The sequence below is a fragment of the Pelobates fuscus genome, chromosome 7 (assembly GCF_036172605.1).
Source record: "Pelobates fuscus isolate aPelFus1 chromosome 7, aPelFus1.pri, whole genome shotgun sequence".
Lineage (NCBI taxonomy): Eukaryota > Metazoa > Chordata > Amphibia > Anura > Pelobatidae > Pelobates > Pelobates fuscus.
Genome location: NC_086323.1, coordinates 19,049,209 through 19,069,120, shown reverse-complemented (window position 1 = coordinate 19,069,120; position 19,912 = coordinate 19,049,209). Strand labels below are relative to the sequence as shown.

General features: G+C 45.1%; 1 protein-coding gene across 1 annotated transcript in view; it reads left to right on the top strand.

Moving 5' to 3' along the window:
• Positions 1 to 8,411: 8,411 nt before the first annotated feature.
• The window catches only part of LOC134568981 (vitamin D3 hydroxylase-associated protein-like), a 69,127-nt gene continuing 57,626 nt past the window's right edge, over positions 8,412 to 19,912 (top strand). Inside the window, exons 1-2 of the mRNA XM_063427747.1 lie at positions 8,412 to 8,608; positions 12,583 to 12,923. Coding sequence (XP_063283817.1) covers positions 12,702 to 12,923 — 222 coding nt within the window. The 5' untranslated portion in view covers positions 8,412 to 8,608; positions 12,583 to 12,701. The remainder of the gene's footprint in view (positions 8,609 to 12,582; positions 12,924 to 19,912) is intronic.

The window sequence follows — 19,912 nt, the reverse complement described above, 5'->3', positions numbered from 1 at the left end:
ATGTCTGTGTGTATGTCAGTATGTATATATGTCTGTGTGTGTGTATGTCTGTATGTATGTATGTGTGTATGTCTGTGTGTATGCCAGTATGTATGTGTATGAATATATCTATCAGTATGTATGTCAGTATACATGTATGTCTGTGTATGTGTGTATATCAATATGTATGTGTATGTATGCCATTATGTATGTATGTCAGTATGTATTTATGTGTATGTATGTCAGTTTTTCAGTATGTATGTCTGTCTGTATGTGTGTGTGTCAGTATGGGAGTATGTATGTACATCAGTGTGTGTGTCTGTATGTCAGTATGTGTGTGTGTGTGTGTGTGTATCTGTGTATGTGTCTATGTGTGTGTGTCTGTTTCAGTATTTATGTCTGTTAGTATGTGTTAATCTTCCTGTGTGTGTGTTTGTGTCTGTGTGTGTGTGTATTGCACCTTTTCACAATATTCTAATTTACTGACATTGTGGATTTGGGGTTTTCATGAGCTGTAAGTAGGCATGTGCATGGGGAAAAGTTTCGGTTCGGTTCGGCATTCCGAAATTCGGGACTTCGGCAATTCGGGACTTTGGCAATTCGGCACTTCGGCATTTAGGCACTTCTCTTGCAGCCGCTTAGAAGATAACTCCCTAATTCCCATGGTATTAGGGAGTTATCTACCAAAGGCTGAAAGACCTAAATTGGTCTTTCAGCCAAATTGACTAATTCTAAGTAAAAATTACTTAGTATTAGTAAATTTTGCCTCTACTCGCTATACTGCGAGTAGGGGCATGTCTATTAAACAGTGAGCAGCCCGTGGCTGCTCACTGTTAAAAAACAAAAAGGGTCACCCCTCCCAAGCCCCCACCCGCGATGCGCGAGTGAGGGCTTTTAAAATAAAGGGGGGACCTATTGCTCCCCCAGCCCCCAACCCTGAGTGGCGGGTGGGGGCCCTAAAGTAAAATGATGGCGGAGGGACCTATTGTCCTCCCCCAGGCTCCCACCCCTGAGAGGTGGGTGGGGGCCCTAAATACTAATAAGGGGGGGAACTAATGTCCTCCCCCTGGCCCCCAACCCTGAGCGGCGGGTGGGGGCCCTACAGTAAAATAAGGGGGGCCAAGGGGGAGGACGTTCGGTCCCCCCTTTATTAGTATTTAGGGCCCCCACCCACCACTCAGGGGTGGGGGCCAGGGGGGAGGACATTAGGTCCCCCCATATTCTAATTTAGGGCCCCCACCCACCGCTCAGGGGTGGGGGCCAGGAGGGAGGACATTAGGTCCCCCCCTTATTTTATTGTAGGGCCGTTAAGGGGTGGGGGCTGGGGGGGCTATCCCCCTTCAGGTTAGAAGCCCCCACTCGCACAGCACGGGTGGGGGCTCAGGAGGGGGGGGAACTTTTTTTTTTTTAAAGTGAGCAGCCACAGGCTCACTGTTTAATAGACATGCCCCTACTCACGGTATAGCGAGTAGGGGCATAATTTACTAATACTAAGTAATCTTTACTTAGTATTATTAATTTGGCTGAAAGACCAATTCAGGTCTTTCAGCCTTTTAGTAGATAGCTCCCTAATACCGTGGGAATTAGGGAGTTATCTACTTATTCATTCCTGTCATTACACTGACTGGCTAAGTACCGTATATACTCGAGTATAAGCCGACCCGAATATAAGCCGAGGCCCCTAATTTTACCCCCAAAAATTGGGAAAACGTATTGACTCGAGTATAAGACTAGGGTGGGAAATGAAGCAGCTACTGGTCAATTTCTAAATAAAATTAGATCCTAAAAAAATTATATTAACTGAATATTTATTTACAGCGTGTGTATATGAATGCAGTGTGTATATGAATGCAGTGTGTGTGTATGCAGTGTGTATGAGTGCAGTGTGTATATAATGAATGGAGTGCAGTGTGTGTATATGAGTGCAGTGTGTGTATATGAGTGCAGTGTGTGTATATGAGTGCAGTGTGTGTATATGAGTGCAGTGTGTGTATATGAGTGCAGTGTGTCGATATGAGTGCAGTGTGTGTATGAGTGCAGTGTGTGTATGAATGCAGTGTGTATGTATGAATGCAGTGTGTATGTATGAGTGCAGTGTGTGTATATGAGTGCAGTGTGTATGAATGCAGTGTGTGTATGAATGCAGTGTGTATATAATGAATGCAGTGCAGTGTGTGTATGAGTGCAGTGTGTATGCAGTGTGTGTATGAGTGTAGTGTGTGTATGAGTGCAGTGTGTATGAGTGTGTATAATGAATGCAGTGCAGTGTGTGTATATGAGTGCAGTGTGTGTATGAGTGCAGTGTGTATATAATGAATGATGAATGCAGTGTGTATGTGTGAGTGCAGTGTGTGTGTAGTGTGTGTATAATGAATGCAGTGCAGTGTGTATGAATGCAGTGTGTATATAATGAATGCAGTGCAGTGTGTGTATGAATGCAGTGTGTGTGTGTGTGTGTGTGCAGAGCATTTGTGGGGGTTGGGCATTTTATTAATTATTATTTAATTATCTTAATTTTTTTTTTATTTTTTTTTGGTAATTATTTTTTTATTTTATTATTAATTGTATTATTTTTGTTTGTTATTATTATTTTAATATTTTTTTTTCTTATTATTTGTTTTCTTAATAATTTTATTTTTTCGTCCCCCCTCCCTGCCTGTTAGCTGGCCAGGGAGGGGGGCTCTCACTCCCTGGTGGTCCAGTGGATGGGCTGTAGGAGGGGGGCTGGCAGGAAGCTGTAACTTACCTTCACCGCAGCTCCTGTCAGCTCCCTTCTCTCTCCTCCGTCCGTGCAGCTCCCAGGTCAGCTTCCTCTGCAACTCTCGCTGCTGTGAAGGTAAGTTACAGTTCTGCCAGCCCCCCTCTCTCCCCAGTCTGTATTATGGCAATGAAAATTGCCATAATACAGACACTCACTCGAGTATAAGACGAGTGGGAGTTTTTCAGCACAAAAAATGTGCTGAAAAACTCGTATTATACTCGAGTATATACGGTAACTTACATTTTACATGAATGTATGTTACTTGATTGTTGTAAGTGTTGCAAATGCTTACAGCTGAATCCTAGCTATGTTTGTATACTTTTATTTAAAATTGTATACAGTGTAACATTCTGAATTCTTCCACTGGGTAAGTATATTAGTTCTTAGGCAATACTGTGCTTCGGCACTTCGGCACTTTGGCAACTTCGGAACTTCGGCTATTCGACACTTCGGAAATTCTGTAATTTCGGGACTTCAACTATTCGGCAATTTGCAATTCATCTATTTGGAAATACTTCCCGAAATTTGTTCGAATTCACATTCTGACTGAAACGAATTGCACATGTCTAGCTGTAAGCCATAATCATCGCACTTAAGACAAATCACAGCTTGAACTATCTTGCTTTGCATGTAATGCGTCTATCTCATTTATTAGTTTCCCCTTTTACGTTGCATTACTGAAATAAATGAACTTTTGCACGATATTCTAATTTTTCGATTATCACATATATATACTTGTATCAGTTGTTTACTTGTTTTCTTTTTATATTCTAAATGATCCTTGTCCTGGCCTTTTGCAGTATTTTAATTTTGTATGCTATGTCAGTGAATTGTGTCACCACATCCCAGCGAGAGTCCACCAGGGCCTGCAATAACCCTGAGTTTTCTGTATACCCAATCCACCGCTGTGGTCCCGTCACCTGGAACACTGCCAGTGAATCCACATGACCCTGCACAAGCTGCATCAAGTCCTTTGGTGCAATACTCTCTGGTATTCCCCTGATCCTAACATTTCTATTTCTCTGCTTGAGGAGAAGGGACTCCACAGACAACTCCAAAATCGCAATCTTATCCAAGACCTTACTCTGCTTGTCGGGTTGAAATGTGTGTCAGACTCCAGGGTAAGTGTGCACTGGGGTAGATCTCCCACTTCTTGTTGGAGGTCTCCCAACTCAGCATGGAACATCTGCTTAAAGTCCCGGAACAAAAACACGGAAAATCTGCTTAAAGTCCCGGAACAAAAACTTAGTTAATGGGGACGTATCATCATCCAAACCTTTGGTTCCATAGGAGGAAGGTTTCGTGTTCGACACAGACTTCCTTTCTTGGTTGTCATCTGAGTATTCCGATTCGAAGCGTATCTTGGTCACCCTCAGGTGAAGCCTGTGAGGGCCTTCGTATCAGTAAGGACTCCATAACAGCATGTTCAGCTGCCTGTTTTGAGCATTTTTCTTCTGTCTCCAGCCCATAGGGATCATGGGAGCAGGTGGGAGCCAAATTAAATCATTTGGGGTGCAAAAGGACACAAAAAGATTATATAATCATCGGTTGTCGTCAGGAGCTCAAGCACCATGCGTCCTCCTGCTAGCTCAGTCGGTTCTGCCTGCTCCTACATATTTTTTATTTTACAAACAAAAACATACACGGACAGGGGAGTGGGAGTCAATACTCAGGGGTATTCCGCCCTTGTATGGTAGGCTGTGACCTGACCCCTTTGGGCCTACATGTGCCTCAGGATGTCCAGGAGAAAATCTGCAGAGGTGAGTACGTTGATTTTCTTTCTCTGGTTTCTCCAGACAAAGACTCAGGGGACAGGCCACAGCCAGGAGAGCTGCCAGAGGCAAACAAAGGTAAGCATAAAGGTAAGCATATATGTTTTTGCTAGCATTCTGGTGCGCCGGTTTCCTAAAAAGGAATCGTCACTTTTTGTGTATTTAGACTTAATATGAGGGGCATATAAGGTCTACGGGGTGCAATGCTAGTATTGTTATGACCAGCAGTTCAGCCAAAAGATGGCGGCTGGGATGGATTTCCTGGTGTCCAGGACAGCAGCTTGTGGCTGTTAATCATGACCCCCAGTAGACCGCCCCACTTTCCCGTGCCAGCCGGAGGAGTCTCCAGCTCGTCGACAAGTCAACAAAAAGGCGTGTGCTGGCTCTTTAATGAGAGCCAGTGCAGGTGGTACAGCTCCTGCAGGATCCAGCATGAATGTGCCCATTGTGGAGGAGCGCATTCGGCGATGCTCTGCTTCAGAAACGGCAAGCCGCTTGTCGGTAAAGGTTAAAAATGTTCATAGTGGAGAGGACGCCGGTGGACATAGTAAGGATGCCTCCGTGACTTGTGCAGTATCCTAGGCATAACGATTCCCAGGTCTTCTTTGAGGGGTTTACGTTAGGGTTCTGGATTCCATTTGTTCATTCTTCCTCGCCCCAGTTTGCGGACAACCTCCGCTCAGTTAGGGGTAAGGAGGATGCAGGAGCGTACCTAGAGCATTTGGCACCCGGGGCGGACCCTGAGTGTAGCACCCCCCCATAATAAAAATGTAAGAAAATATCCACAATTTTTTGCTTTCCTATGGACTGTTTGAATGTGCGCGCATGTGCATTCGGCTCCACTCGGGAGCTGACGTCGGCGGGGGAGAAGAGGTCACCCCTTAAACCCCTTAAAACCAATTCAGCCACTTACCTTTCTCCAGCGTCGGTCTCCCTCTGCGCTGGTGACCTCTCCTCCCCCTGCCGACGTTAGATCTGACTGCGCATGCGCGGCAAGAGCCGCATGCGCATTCAAACTGCCCATAGGAAAGCATTACTCAATGCTTTCCTATGGACGTCCAGCGTCTTCTCACGGTGAGTTTTACAGTGAGAATTGCGAAAGAGCCTCTAGCGGCTGTCAGTGAGACAGCCACTAGAGGCTGGATTAACCCTCAGTGAAACATGTTTTCAGCTGCAGGGTTAAAACTAGAGGGACCTGGCACCCATACCACTTTATTGAGCTGATCCTTAGAAATAGAATAGGAAAGGGATTTGGGTTCAAAAGATGTAGCGGCTAGGGCAGAGGTTTTGTAGAAGGGGGCCAGGGCAGGGGTTTTGTATAAATGCGCCACAAGACCAGTGCTAGAAAACTCCTCCCCTGCCCCTTTCTACAAAGCCCCTGGTCTCGCCCCTTCTAGAAAACCCCTGCCCTTCGCCCTTCATATAAAAACCCTGCACACTGATCACATAAATTTCATACACTCCCTACACATAAAAACCCTGCACACTGATCACATAAATTTCATACACTCCCTACACATAAAAACCCTGCACAGCGATCACATAAATTTCATACACTCCCTACACATAAAAACCCTGCACAGCGATCACATAAATTTCATACACTCCCTACACATAAAAACCCTGCACACCCCCCTTAATTAAAAAAAAGAAGCTGCACACCCCCTTAAAAAAAAAAAAACCTGCACAACCCCCTTAATTAAAAAAAACCTGCACACCCCTTAATAAAAAACAAAAATCTGCAGTGCACATCCTCCCTTAATAAATAAAATACTGCAACCCCCTTAATTAAAAAAAAACCTGCACCCCCCTTTAATTAAACATACCCCCTCTAAATAAACCTCCCCGTGCTGCACCCCCTTTAATTAATCCACACCCCCCTTTAATTAATCCACCCCCTTTAATTAATCCACCCCCTCTAATTAATCCACCCTCCCTCTAATTAATCCAACCCCCTCTAATAAATCCACCCCCTCTAATAAATCCAACCCCCTGTAATTAATCCACCCCCTGTAATTAATCCACCCCCTCGAATTAATCCACCCCCCTGTAATTAATCCACCCACCTGTAATTAATCCACCCCCTGTAATTAATCCACCCCCTCTAATTAATCCACCCCCCTCTAATTAATCCACCCTCCCTCTAATTAATCCACCCCCCTTTAATTAATCCACCCCTCCAGGGCCATCTTTAATTTGGATTGGACCCTGGGCAGGCATTTACTAGGGCCCCCCGACTACATATAGATACACACAAATACACTACCTGACACACACACGCAGATACACACTGACTGCATATAGACACACCGACACACACACAGATACACAACCTGACACACATGCAGATATACAGATACAAACACTGACACATACAGATACACACACAAACACAAATGGACAACATACAGATACAGAGACACATTCTGACAGACGTACTGACACAGACAGCCATACTGAAACACACATACACAAAGACATACTGAACCACACAGACACTGACGGACTCACACACACAGACATACAGATACACTGACAGACATACTGGCACATATACACACAGAACCACACGGACACTGACAGACTCACACATAGACATACAGACATTCTGGCACACATACACACATACAGACATACTGAAACACACATACAGACATACTGACACACTGACACACACACACACACACACACACACACACACACACACACACACACACAGACAGACAGACATAATGACAGACTCACACACAAAGACATACTGACAGATTATCTCTCTCTCACACACACACACACACACACACACAGACATACTGACACACTGACAGACATACACACATACACTGACAGACATGCACACATACTGAACCACACAGACACTGACAGATACACTGACAGACATACTGGCACACTAACACATACACACATACATATATACTGACACTGACACACACACACACACACTCATGCAAAATTTGTCGGCTGCCGAAAAGCAAGGGCCCGGTCGCGCTGTTAAAGCGCCACAGCGCCCGACCGGGCCCCTGCTGACACAGGCCCACCGGGTGGCCCTAAGTGCATGGGCCACCTGATGGGCCCCCATAGTTTGCGGGCAGAGGGCAAACGGAGCAGCTGTCTTGGGCCCCCCAGCAGGGACAGGGCCCGGGACAGCTGCCCCGTTTGCCCCGCGTTAAAGACGGCCCTGACCCCCTCTAATTAATCCACCCCCTCTAATTAATCCACCCCCCCTCTAATTAATCCACCCCCCTCTAATTAATCCACCAACCACTTACATTTTGATGATGCCTTGCTTGCCCGCTGAGTCTGACCACTGGGTGCCTCACCGCCCGGAAATGGATCCTTCTGCTGAAGATTCATGAAGGCGGACTGATGGCGCTGTGCACGTTGTCATCACGTTGCGCGACGCCGCGGCCCGCAATGCTCCTCACCCTCCTCCTCATTGAAGAAGGAAGTCCCGCCGGGCCGCAAAGGTGTTGCGGCTGTGCGCAGCGTAATGATGGGGGGTGACACATGACACTGGAAGTCATGGCACCCCCCTAGTCAGTGGCACCCCCCCCCACCCCCCCTTAGTACACCACTGGGAGGATGTCCTCCAGGAAAAATAGGACGTCAAGGTTCAGCGGGGTCGCATGGCAGGTCCTTTTGCATGTTTGTGTTGTAGGTTGGGTGCTGTGTTTCTTCTTTGTTTTGTCACAGCTCGTGGTAGTCCTGGCCAGCGCAGTTAAAATGGAAGAAAGTGCCCAACCAGCCTGGGGAGTCGCAGCCTGCTGAGAGCTGATGGCTGGGGCAGGCTGCTCCGGACTCGTGGTTCATATTGGAGAGAGCTGTCTGTTTGTGAAGCAAACCAACAGCTGACAGAGTTATGATGCTGGCAAGAATTTATTAATAAAGCTGTGGCCATTGCCCTTACCCATATCAAGTGTTATTGTGTCTTTATTGGGCAATGGGTGGTTGGGGGTATTCTGTTCATCACTCATGTCTGCAGTCATTTCCACAAAACTATACATCAGGCTATGTTTAAAGAGAACTTGGGGAGAAACCTTTGGGCTTAAACAGCTCGTGAACAGTTTAACCCGTAAAGGTAAGCTGGTGTTCTGTCAGATTTAGTATCCTGTTAGAATGTGTTTATCATCGGAATTCCTCGTCCCTCAGGATCCTTGTGTCATTAGGCCATGTAGGGTTAAAGTTAGTTAACCCCTTAAGGACACATGACGGAAATATTCCATCATGATTCCCTTTTATTCCAGAAGTTGTGTCCTTAAGGGGTTAAAATTAGGATTCGCATTAGGGAGTCTTTTTTTTTTTTATTCACAGATTACTGACACATAGGAAAACATAAATGTATAATTACGTCCTGGGTTAATTTTAACGTTACTTCTAGGTTTATTGTTGGAATAAGAAGTGAGAGGCTAATTTTAACCCGTAATGTACCCAGTGCTGCAGTGAATCCCCTAACTATAAGCAGAGTGTGACAGTAACTTTACTTACTCAGAATACCCTCACGCTGGAAGCAGCAGGTTAATTGTTGGTGTAGTACTCCCCTGGAAGGTTTGCCTTGACGTGGAGGTGATAGTGCACAAATAACTGTTATCTTTGGTTTTATTGTGTATTCATTGGGGCTTATGTGTACTATAGTCATTGCTGCCGCCCAGGATTAGTGTGAGTTTAATCGCACGGCCTATTTTTGCATCTTTGTATCACACAGCCATTTTACAATGCTACCAAACACCCCATGTGTTCCCTATTAAGAGTTGAATAGTGTGTAGAGAGACTAGAAAAAACACCCCTCTCAGGCCCTGGGGAGATAGCGCAGCTAAGCGGACAAGGGCAGGGCCGGATTAACATAGGGGCTGATGGAATAGGCCCATTGATTTAAAAAAAATAAAATTACATTTTTTCTTTTCCCCACACACTACTCTTAGGGATTCCACCTGACTTTTATTCTATTGGCACAGCCAGTATTTGAGGCTGCCTGGCTGGTGCCAATATTGCAGTGATACTGGCAATACAAATGCTGGTATTTTTCTCAGTATAAACAAGAGAATACTATGCAATACCAGCACTGGCCAGTAGGGGTCGCTGTGTGTGGAGACAGGCAGGGATAGGAAGTTCCAGCAAATCCCTCCCTGCCTATCTTTACTCACTGATCTGCAGGGGTGCAGCTACAGAGAGTCCAGACAGCAACTCCCACCCTGCAGAGACAGCCTTCAGCTCAGGGAAGTAAGGGATGGGGGAAAGGCTGCAAGGAGACATACACTAAGACACTAAGGGACATTGGGAGACATTATAACAGACATATGGGGACACAGGAATCCATCTATACAGCAGAATCAAACTAAGTAGTTTTTTGGTGATTTTACAGCATTTATGTCACTCCTTGTGATTTACATCATGTTTTTCCAAGAAAGGTTGCAACCCTAACTACTTTTCACATACTCTTACTTAAGTATGGAAACTTAAGAGGGATGTATGGGAACAAAACTTGTGTGAACTGGCTGACAATGAATATGGTTAAAGGGACAGTATAGTCACCAGAACAACTACAGCTTACTGAATTTGTTCTGGTGAGTAGAATCATTACCTTCAGGCTTTTTGCTGTAAACACTATCTTTTCAGAGAATATGCAGTGTTTACATTACAGCCTAGTGATAACTTCACTGGCCACTCCTCAGATGGCTGTTAGAGATCCTTACAGGGTCATGGCTGCCTAAAATGCATCCAAACATTCAGTGTCTCCTCCCTCTGCATGCAGACACTGAACTTTCCTCATAGAGATTCATTGATTCAATTCATCTCTATGAGGAGATGCTGATTGGCCAGGGTTGCGTTTGAATCATGCTGGCTCTGCCCCTAAACTGCCTCCTTGACAGTCTCAGCCAATCCTATGGGGAAGCACTGTGATTGGATCAGGCCACCACTTCTAATAATGTCAGCAGACTGCTTGTTTTTCTGAGTCTAACAGCATGCAGAGTTACAGCTTCAGGCTTGAATACAGTAAGATTTTGCTATATTTATGGAGGCATGAGGGGCCCAGGGGGGGCTAGATGGTGGTGTTAACACTATAGGGTCATGAGTTCACGTTTTTGTTCCTGACCCTATAGTGATCCTTTAAGGTAATGCTGACTTTGGTCTCTCTAACACTGTGGCATGTTCCCTTTCTTCTACACTCAGTACATACAGCTTTTCTCTGCCCCAGACTATATACCAGGTGCTTCTGCCTGCTAGTAAGAAGGTAAGGAGACAAGTGGACCAGCGAGTGCTAGGGGACAGTCCTTAGAAAGCATTGAGCGAGCGCATCATTAGATGCATTTATGCCAAGCTCAGGGTGCTGTCTGCATAGTATGCCCTTAATTGGCCAGCTGCATGATTGGCAGGCAGCCTGACATGCATTCATGCCAGGCTGGCCTTCTTATTCTTTGGGCAGACATGTCCTCTTTTTGGGCATGTTCGCCCCTTTTGGCAGGTTACGTGATTTGTGTCAGTGGCACACCCTTTTACTGTGCCCATTGACTTCCTGCTTGACTGGACACTGCTGTTAGGGGTTATGGATTTACTTGAAAGATGAAAACATAAATTAGTGAGAGATAAGCCTAGGGTATGTGTTTTCTTATAGCTGCTGTTTTCTTTTTCTCCAGCACCATCTCCATCAGATACATGACGCTTGGGAGTGTTTTACTGTTTTTGGTCAATATGATTATGTAATTAGGCCCATCATAATTGTCAGCACCAGGCCCACAGGGCTCTTAATCTGGCCCTGGACAAGGGCACATGTAGGAGTGTGGGGATAGATGCATGGGATTGGTTGGGAAAGAGTCTGTGGGTGGGATTATGTTCTGTGTAAGTTAGTGTGGGGGAGGTCTTACCTCAGTGCCACTTGGGATTCTGGCCAGCAGACAGCTTCCCTCCCGCCCGCCCTATTAATATATTTTGTTGCAGCTAGCCGGGGGTATGTCCTTGCCAATTGAGTTTGAGGTTACGTTTAAGTATATGGAATGAGATGAACAAGTTTTTAAGGTCTCAAACCTCCCCTGCTCCAAAGGTTAAACTTTAGGTTGCCTGAGGTCTCGTCCCATCGAGCGTGGATAAGGTCGGCTGATGGCAGGCATTGGAAAGATATGATTTTTATGACGAGGGGGGAGGTGAGAAGGAGTGGTGATTAGGAACCACTCTATGTTTATTGGAAAGGATGGTTGGGTCACTGTATAACACTATGTGTGGAGTTATATATGTATATATGTTAATTTATGCTTATTTATGTCTAATGTTTTGGTTACAGAAAAGAAGAGATTTAATAAATAAAGTTATGGATGTGTTATGCAGTAATTTAATTTGTGATAATAAATGCTGTGGCCTGTTTCATCCATACTAAGTGGTCTGTCGTTACTGGGGGGTTGAATGGGGTTAGATTTTGTTCTAGGCTGCATCGCGATTCCCCACTACGTACGTACATGTCTTATTAGAGCTTTTGCCTTCAAGGTGAAATATTAGTGTAAGACTCACCTAAGAGGTTTGCAGGTGAGCCTGGAATTTAAGGGCCATTGGAGTGATCCTAAAAACCTCCATGTATTTAAATGTGCATATAGATTTGGGATAGTGCCCAAGTAACTCTTTGATTGTTATTGTATGTATTAGACTGATGTGTAATATAGTCATTGCTGCTGCTGCTCGGGTGTTAATTTTATATGTTTGAATCTGACATAACACCAGCTCTAGGAACCTCTTGGCACCATAACCACTTCATTTAATGAAGTTGTTATGGTGCCTGGAGTGTTCCTTTAAGCTGAAAGCAGTTGCAGTGTGGCGATTCTTAGAGCTGCGTCAATCCATTGATCCTATATGATCAGAAACTTTGAAAGTTTTTTATTAATTTTTTTTTTTTTATATATATGACAAAATTAAAGCATTGCATCCTTCTAAGGGGTTAAACAACTTTAAAGCATTCCACAATAGTCTAATGTGTAAAACCCCTGTTACATTGAGCAATGACTGTGCTATAAGATTTGTTTCAACATGAATCCAGAATGTTAAAACCTCTATCTGTTTTATATTCCCAAGGTTGAGTCGTTGGTTCTATCGCCCCCTCCTCCACCAATAAATAACACTGTGATCCTCCCAGAAATATTAAGAACTTGGAACACTCCGCATCGACTCGGAGCAAGAAGTATCAGTTGGGGATGGATCTCAGCCTTCTACTTGACAAGTGGAAGCAGGTGCTTTCTGAGCATAACTGGCAGTGGAAAGTCCTTGCTACCGTAGGATGCATCTTGGTTGCCACCATTTATGGTCCAAAATGGAACAGGAAGAGGAGATTTCTCAAGAAAGTGAAACAGGAGAGAGAAAGGAGAGCGAAAAGTGTGCAGTTCATGGAAGGAAAAGTTACGAAGTTCAAGAAACAGGTACAGCAGTACTTCTATATTACAGACTGAGCATTTTATAATATCTTCTGTGGTGCCCTCCTTAGTACGGACTCTGTTTAGAAATGCAGATGTATTGGAGCCAGTTGGGGGCTTGAATGTGTCCAAGGAATGAAATAAGGCTTGGTATATTTCTAACTAACAAACAGTAGATCCCAGGAACTTTTACATAACTTTTTTTTGTTTTGTTCTAAAGGTAAAATAAAATGAAGTACTTACACTGCAGTGTATGCTGCTGTATTCTGTCTAGAAGTGTTCTCGTAATATTGACATAAAATACCTTTTCTGCTCTCTTGTTTAACTGGATTGATAAAATGCACAGAAAAAAAATTGGCTTATGGTGAAACCACACAGTGAATAAAGGCAAAAACATTAATAAAAAGGTGTATTTATTATAGAATATCCAAAGGGGGAAAAAGTCAAACGAAAAATGACTATAAATCCTAGGACAGTATAAAAGGGACAATTCACCAACAGCGAGTTGTCATTGAGGCTTATAGGGACACTCCACTCTCTAAATACAAAAAATAAACACTGCTTGGTAGATATGCCCCAATGAAAACATGCATGCATTCTTATTTCATAGGGGGTATGTCTAACAAGCAAAAAAAATGGGTTGCAATAGCTGCAGGTCTCTTGTCTGCAGCCTTTGCAAGCCCTTGCCTTCTAACTACATCCAGACATTCTGTGTCTGTCCAATCAGACTTCCAAATGCAGCTCAATGAGAATTATTTGCAAGGCAGGTGCTCTGGGCAGTTGCTGCCTCTTGAGTTAATCTCCACTGAGCTAAACAAACTAAGTAACCGGACCGGTTGTCTGATAGCTGGAAGGAATGGGGTGGGGAGGTGTAACCAGGTTAATTTATAAATGTACTAATTTCCATTGAATCTGGTGTTTTTTGTAAAATGGGAGAAAAAAAACCTCCTATACATAAAGTACAGTTACGGTGCCTTAGGTGTTTGGAGGGTTCCTTTTAACATGGCTTTCTCGTATGCACTGCACCTGGTGTTATGGGAAACCTTACCTTCTATGACATAACTTTTATTTTCTTAAAGGGACACTATAGTTGCCAGAACAACTACAGTTTATTGTGTTTGTTCTGGTGAGTATAATACAAATAATAATATAATAACCTTCACAAACAAACATTTTTTTTCTTTTCTTTTCTTTTTTTTTTTTTTCTTTTTTTTAAAGAAAATGCAGTGTTTCCATTACAGCCTAGTGATAACTCCACTGGCCACTCGTCAGATGGTCACTAGAGGTGCTTTTTGGGTCAGTGCTGCACAGTGTGACTGATATCCAGGGTCTCCTCCCTCTGCATGCAGACACTGAACTTTCCTCAAAGAGATGAATTGATTCAATGCATATCTCTGAGGAGATGCTGATTGGCCAGGGCTGTGTTTGACTTGTGCTGGCTCTGCCTGAATATATAATTATAAGAAAAGCTCAACTGTAAGTGGGTGAGCAGTGATGTGGTTTAAAAAGTACTGGGTGCTCTTTAAGGAAAAAAACATTCCCACACTGGATATATATACAATAGATATAGTAATGAACCCAAGGTTTACACACAACAAACGTTTATCCATGCATTAAGAAAGAAATACATCAAGTAACTTTGACTGAGAAAAAGTGCATAGAATATTACCAGTAGCACAATAGTAATAAAGTGCTAATTACATACACCCATTAAAAAATGGATACTGACCAAGAGCAGGAGAAATGAAAAAAACTATATTTTGGCTCTTAAAGGGACTCTCCAGTTGCACAGGAAAACAAACAGTTTTCCTGGCACTGCAGGTCCCCTCTCCTGCTCATCCCAAGTTGCTGAAGGGGTTAAAACCCCTTCAGTGACTTACCTGTATCCAGCACCGATGTCCCTCGGCATTGGGTCAGGCTCCGCCTACGCTCCTCCCCCACCGACGTCAGCCAGTGGGGGAGACCTATTGCGCATGCGCGGCCTGCAGCGGGGGAGACCTAATGCGTGGCAATGCCGCACACACACACATTAGACCTCCCCCATATGAAAGCATTGAATAATGCTTTCCTACGGTGATTTCAGCTACACTGGAAGTCCTCACATAGCGCGAGGACGTCCATCATCGTTATAACACACTTTTCGTGTTCTATGAACACGGAAATGTCCTCTAGTGGCTGTCTAGTAGACAGCCACTAGAGGAGGAGTTAACCCTGCAATGTAAATATTGCAGTTTATGAAAACTGCAATAACTACACTTGCAGGGTTAAGGGTAGTGGGAGTTGGCACCCAGACCACTCCAGTGGGCAGAAGTGGTCTGGGTGCCTGGAGCAGTGGTGTATCCTGGTTTTGTGCTGCCCTAGGCAGGACAAAACTCAGACCCCCCCTCTGCCACTGACCCTCCTCCCCGCCACCCCACCCCACCCCCTCCCCCGCCTTCCAAATACACACATTCACTGACAGATACGCATACACTAGCTAACAGACACACACACACACACACACTCACTCTCAGACACACACACAGACACACACTAACAGACATACAGACACACACTCACACTAACATACAAACACAGACACACACACTCACACACACTAACAGACACACTAAACAACACACTAAAAGACACACACATACTAACATACACTCACTAACAGACAAACCACTAACAGACACTCACTCACTAACAGACACTCACTCACTAACAGACACTCACTCACTAACAGACACACACTAACAGACAAACACACACTCACTCACAGACACACTAAACGACACACTAACAGACGCAGACACACACTCACACTAACAGACAAACCACTAACAGACACTCACTCACACTGACACACACACACTAACAGACACACACACACTGACACACACACACTAACAGACACACACACACTGACACACACTAACATACACACACTTTTTCTTTTAAAAAATCAACCCCCCAGCCTCCTTACCTTTGGGAATGCTGGGGGGTCTCCTTTTCCCTGAGGGTCCAGTGGCTGCTGGTCAGTCCGGCGGGCGGCGCTGGCGAGGGAGCACTTCCCCTGAGCTCTCTGCTCAGCTCCTTCGTGCGCCGCCTGCAGAGTGATACCGGGAGCCGGAAGATGACGTCATATTCCGGCTCCCGGTATCACTCTGCAGGCGGCGCACGAGGGAGCTGAGCAGAGAGCTCAGGGGAAGTGCTCCCTCGCCAGCGCCGCCCTCCCAGCAGCCAGCCTGGATTGTCAGTTAGTCGCAAGGCCTGGGCATTTGGGGGCGGCGTTTTTTGCCGCCCCCTGGAAAATGCTGCCCAAGGCAAATGCCTTGTTTGCCTCGCGGCTAATACGTCTGTGGCCTGGAGTGTCCCTTTAAGCCTTCCTCTGGGGGACCTCTCACTGACTGATCTATGATCCCACTTATATACCCTGTTTACTCAAACAAATACAGCTTAAAGGACCACTATAGTGCCAGGAAAACATACTCGTTTTCCTGGCACTATAGTGCCCTGAGGGTGCCCCCACCCTCAGGGTCCCCCTCCCGCCAGGCTCTGGAGAGAGGAAGGGGTTAAACTTACCTCTTTTACCAGCGCCGGGCGGGGAGCTTTCCTCCTCCTCTCCTTCTTCCTTGCGACGTCATCGGCTGAATGCGCATGCGCGGCAGGAGCCGCGCGCGCATTCAGCCGGTCGCATAGGAAAGCATTTACAATGCTTTCCTATGGACGCTTGCGTGCTCTCACTGGGATTTTCACAGTGAGAATCACGCAAGCGCCTCTAGCGGCTGTCAATGAGACAGCCACTAGAGGTTTTGGAGGCTGAATTACGTGCAGATGTGATCATGTGTTCCGGCAACATGGAGCAACTACAGGAAAACGTAGTGGCCAAACTTGATGTCAAAGGAAATTGGTACTATTGCATAACGGCTAATTGTATATACTATCTATTGGCCAGTATATCCTAAATCTCCTGTAGCTTGGCCCATGGCCATCGCGGCCCACCTGGCATTTGCCCGATGGCCAGTCCGGGCTTGTATATAGCTGAATAGCAGTCTCACCTAAACACTAGCCGAGACTTGATGAAGGCCGGGTGAACCACAGGTTTATATAGGAGTAATACAAGAGGGGGTCATCAAACAAAACAATTCAAGCCCATAATGGAATTACCTGCCTGACACCAAGATCCAATGCACAATGGCTATTGTATAATAAGCTAATTATCTTCCACACACACACATACACACACACGCCAACACAATTAGCTCCCATAGTACAAGAAAACTCCTAAACACATATACAGCAGTCAAAAGGGGTTAACCCATAGGATAAATTGAAAAAACAGGGGGAAGGGGGGAAAACTGTCCAGTGACCACAGAGTATAATAAAATATAACTTTTTTTTTATAAATTCTTTATTTATGTCGAGGAAGAACATTACAATAATTGCATATCAAAACGAGCCGATACAGGATATTGTTACATTATATATGCATGGTTCACATCGTATTTGGAATGACCTTAAACTATCCCTCCTAGTAAACCTTCACTTCACCAACGTATCCTGGAATGCGGCTATCAGCTTTTAACCAGTCCTTCCCAGTTTTTTATTTTTAAAATTTTTAAACTTATAACATAGATGAGAGATAAGCAAAGGCAGTAATAAGACAAAAACAGAAACCAATAAAGCAGGTCAAACAGCACCATATATGTCATACTAGTATGTTCGCATGTTAAATATGTTTAGGACATGCCCTATTTTCCATCCTGTGTTTCCATGATAATCTAACAACTCGTTTGCTGTTTTATATTTTTTGTCAAACTCTTACAAAGTTCTATCCAATTGCACCAGTAAGCCCATGTCCCAATCCTTTCGTGGTACTAGTTATTTACAGTCTGCCTGGCTGTCGTGAAATAATTAAGAAGATCTCACAAGAAAGAAGGAAAGGAACAGAGAGATGAAAGTAGATATCAGAGTGTGAAAAAAGGAAAAACTAGGGGAAAGAAAAAAAAAAAAGGGGGGGGGGGGGGGAGGAGGGTGACGTCAGGAGGGTCCGGCCATCCCATGTCGTGTGAGCTAAACTCACGTATTAGCTGCGCTGGCCTCCCAAGGGCCCCAAATTTTTTCAAACTTTTTCGTCGTACCCCTAACTCGAGCTGTGAGGTCATCCATGAGGTAATTATCTTTAATTTTCCTGATCACCATATCAATCCCTGGGGCCTCCTGTTTCAACCATCCCTGTGCCAGAGCTCTCCTAGCTGCCAGAGTCACCTTATTCAATAGGGCTAGTTGCGCTTTGGTCCAGTTATCTATAGGTCTGGCTAACAGGAACACCCATGGGTCTAGTTTAACCTCCCTCTCAAATATGTCTCGTAGCAATTGCGCAATTTGTCGCCAAAACACTTGTGCTATTGGGCATTCCCACCACATGTGGACATATGTGCCCTTGAGACCACATCCTCGCCAGCATAGGTCTGTAGTAATTTGATTCATACGGCTCAACTTTACCGGTGTGGTATACCACCTAAATAGCGTCTTATAGGACTGTTCCTGCAGGGAGACACACATAGAAGCCTGCGCGGCCGCCTCCCACATCTCCTGCCACTCCACTCCCTCTAATGTCTCACCTAATTCCGCTTCCCATTGGGCTATGTATGTTAGTCCTCCCCATTCTGAAGTGTTGTGGCATAAATGTAAGTAGATAAGTGAAATCATTTTTCCTGGGAATCGTTCTTTTGCGCACATTCTCTCAAAGAACGTCATCTGTGCCTCTGCGGCTTGTTTAACCTGGATGTTACGGGCATAATCCCTGATCTGAAGGTACCTGAAATAGTCAAAGGGTCGCAGAGGTGTTTTATTTTGCAGATTGTCAAAAGTCACGATCGAGCCCCCCTCGTATAGCTGAAATAACCTTTGCAGACCTGCCCTTTCCATGCCTCTAAACTCCCGGGCCGACATCCCTGGTAAGAATGCTTTGTTCCTCAATAGAGGGGTCATCGGTGAGGGGAAGGACGCCAAGCCATACTTAGGTGCAGCCGTGTCCCATATTTTCAGCGAGTTAGAGATCGCTGGACAAGTCACTGTTATGTCCGGTCTGTGCTCCTTCGGGGTCCACATATAGAACTGAGGCATATCCATCCCCATAAGGGATGCTTCCAGGTCAACCCATCTTCTTTCCTCAGGCGGGGAGTGCCACAGCGCCACCTGTGCCAGTTGGGCGGCAATGTAATAAAAGTGTAAATGTGGAAGGCCAAGTCCTCCTCTGCCCTTAGCTCGATAAAGAATGTTGCGTGATACCCTGTGTTTCCTGTTTTGCCATATAAATTTGCCTATGGCTTGCTGTAGCGGTCCTAGGTCTGATCTGGATACCCTTATCGGAAGTGCCTGGAACAAAAACAATATTCTGGGTAGCACATTCATCTTTACGGAGTGTATCCTGCCGATCCAAGAAATTGCCTTTTCCATCCATTTCTCCATATCCGTCATCAAGGTCTTAATCAGCGGAGTGTAATTCTGTTGGAATAATTTAGATGGATCCGCTGTCAATCGTATGCCTAGATATTTTATGTGATCTCTCGATATTCTTAACTTGTAGGTTCTCCCTATGTAGTCTGTGTCCAGCTCCGGCATCCCTATGGGTAACACACTGGATTTATCCATATTCACCTTGTATCCGGCCAATTCTCCAAATTTTCCCAAAACGTCTGCCAGTGCCGCCATAGATCGCCTCGGTTCAGTTAGCGTCAGTAACACGTCGTCGGCAAATGCCGACACCACGTATCGTTTCCCTCCGACATCTACCCCTTTGATATTCGGGGCTGCGCGTATTGCCTGAAGGAGCGGCTCTAAAGACAGGGCGAATAATAAGGGCGACAATGGGCATCCTTGTCTCGTGCCATTGCTAAGACCAAACGGTTTTATCTTTGCACCCGAAATGCGGATTTGGGCTCTGACGTTGGTATACATTGCTCGAACCGCAGTCGTGAACTGAGCCGGGAATCCAAGGTGATCCA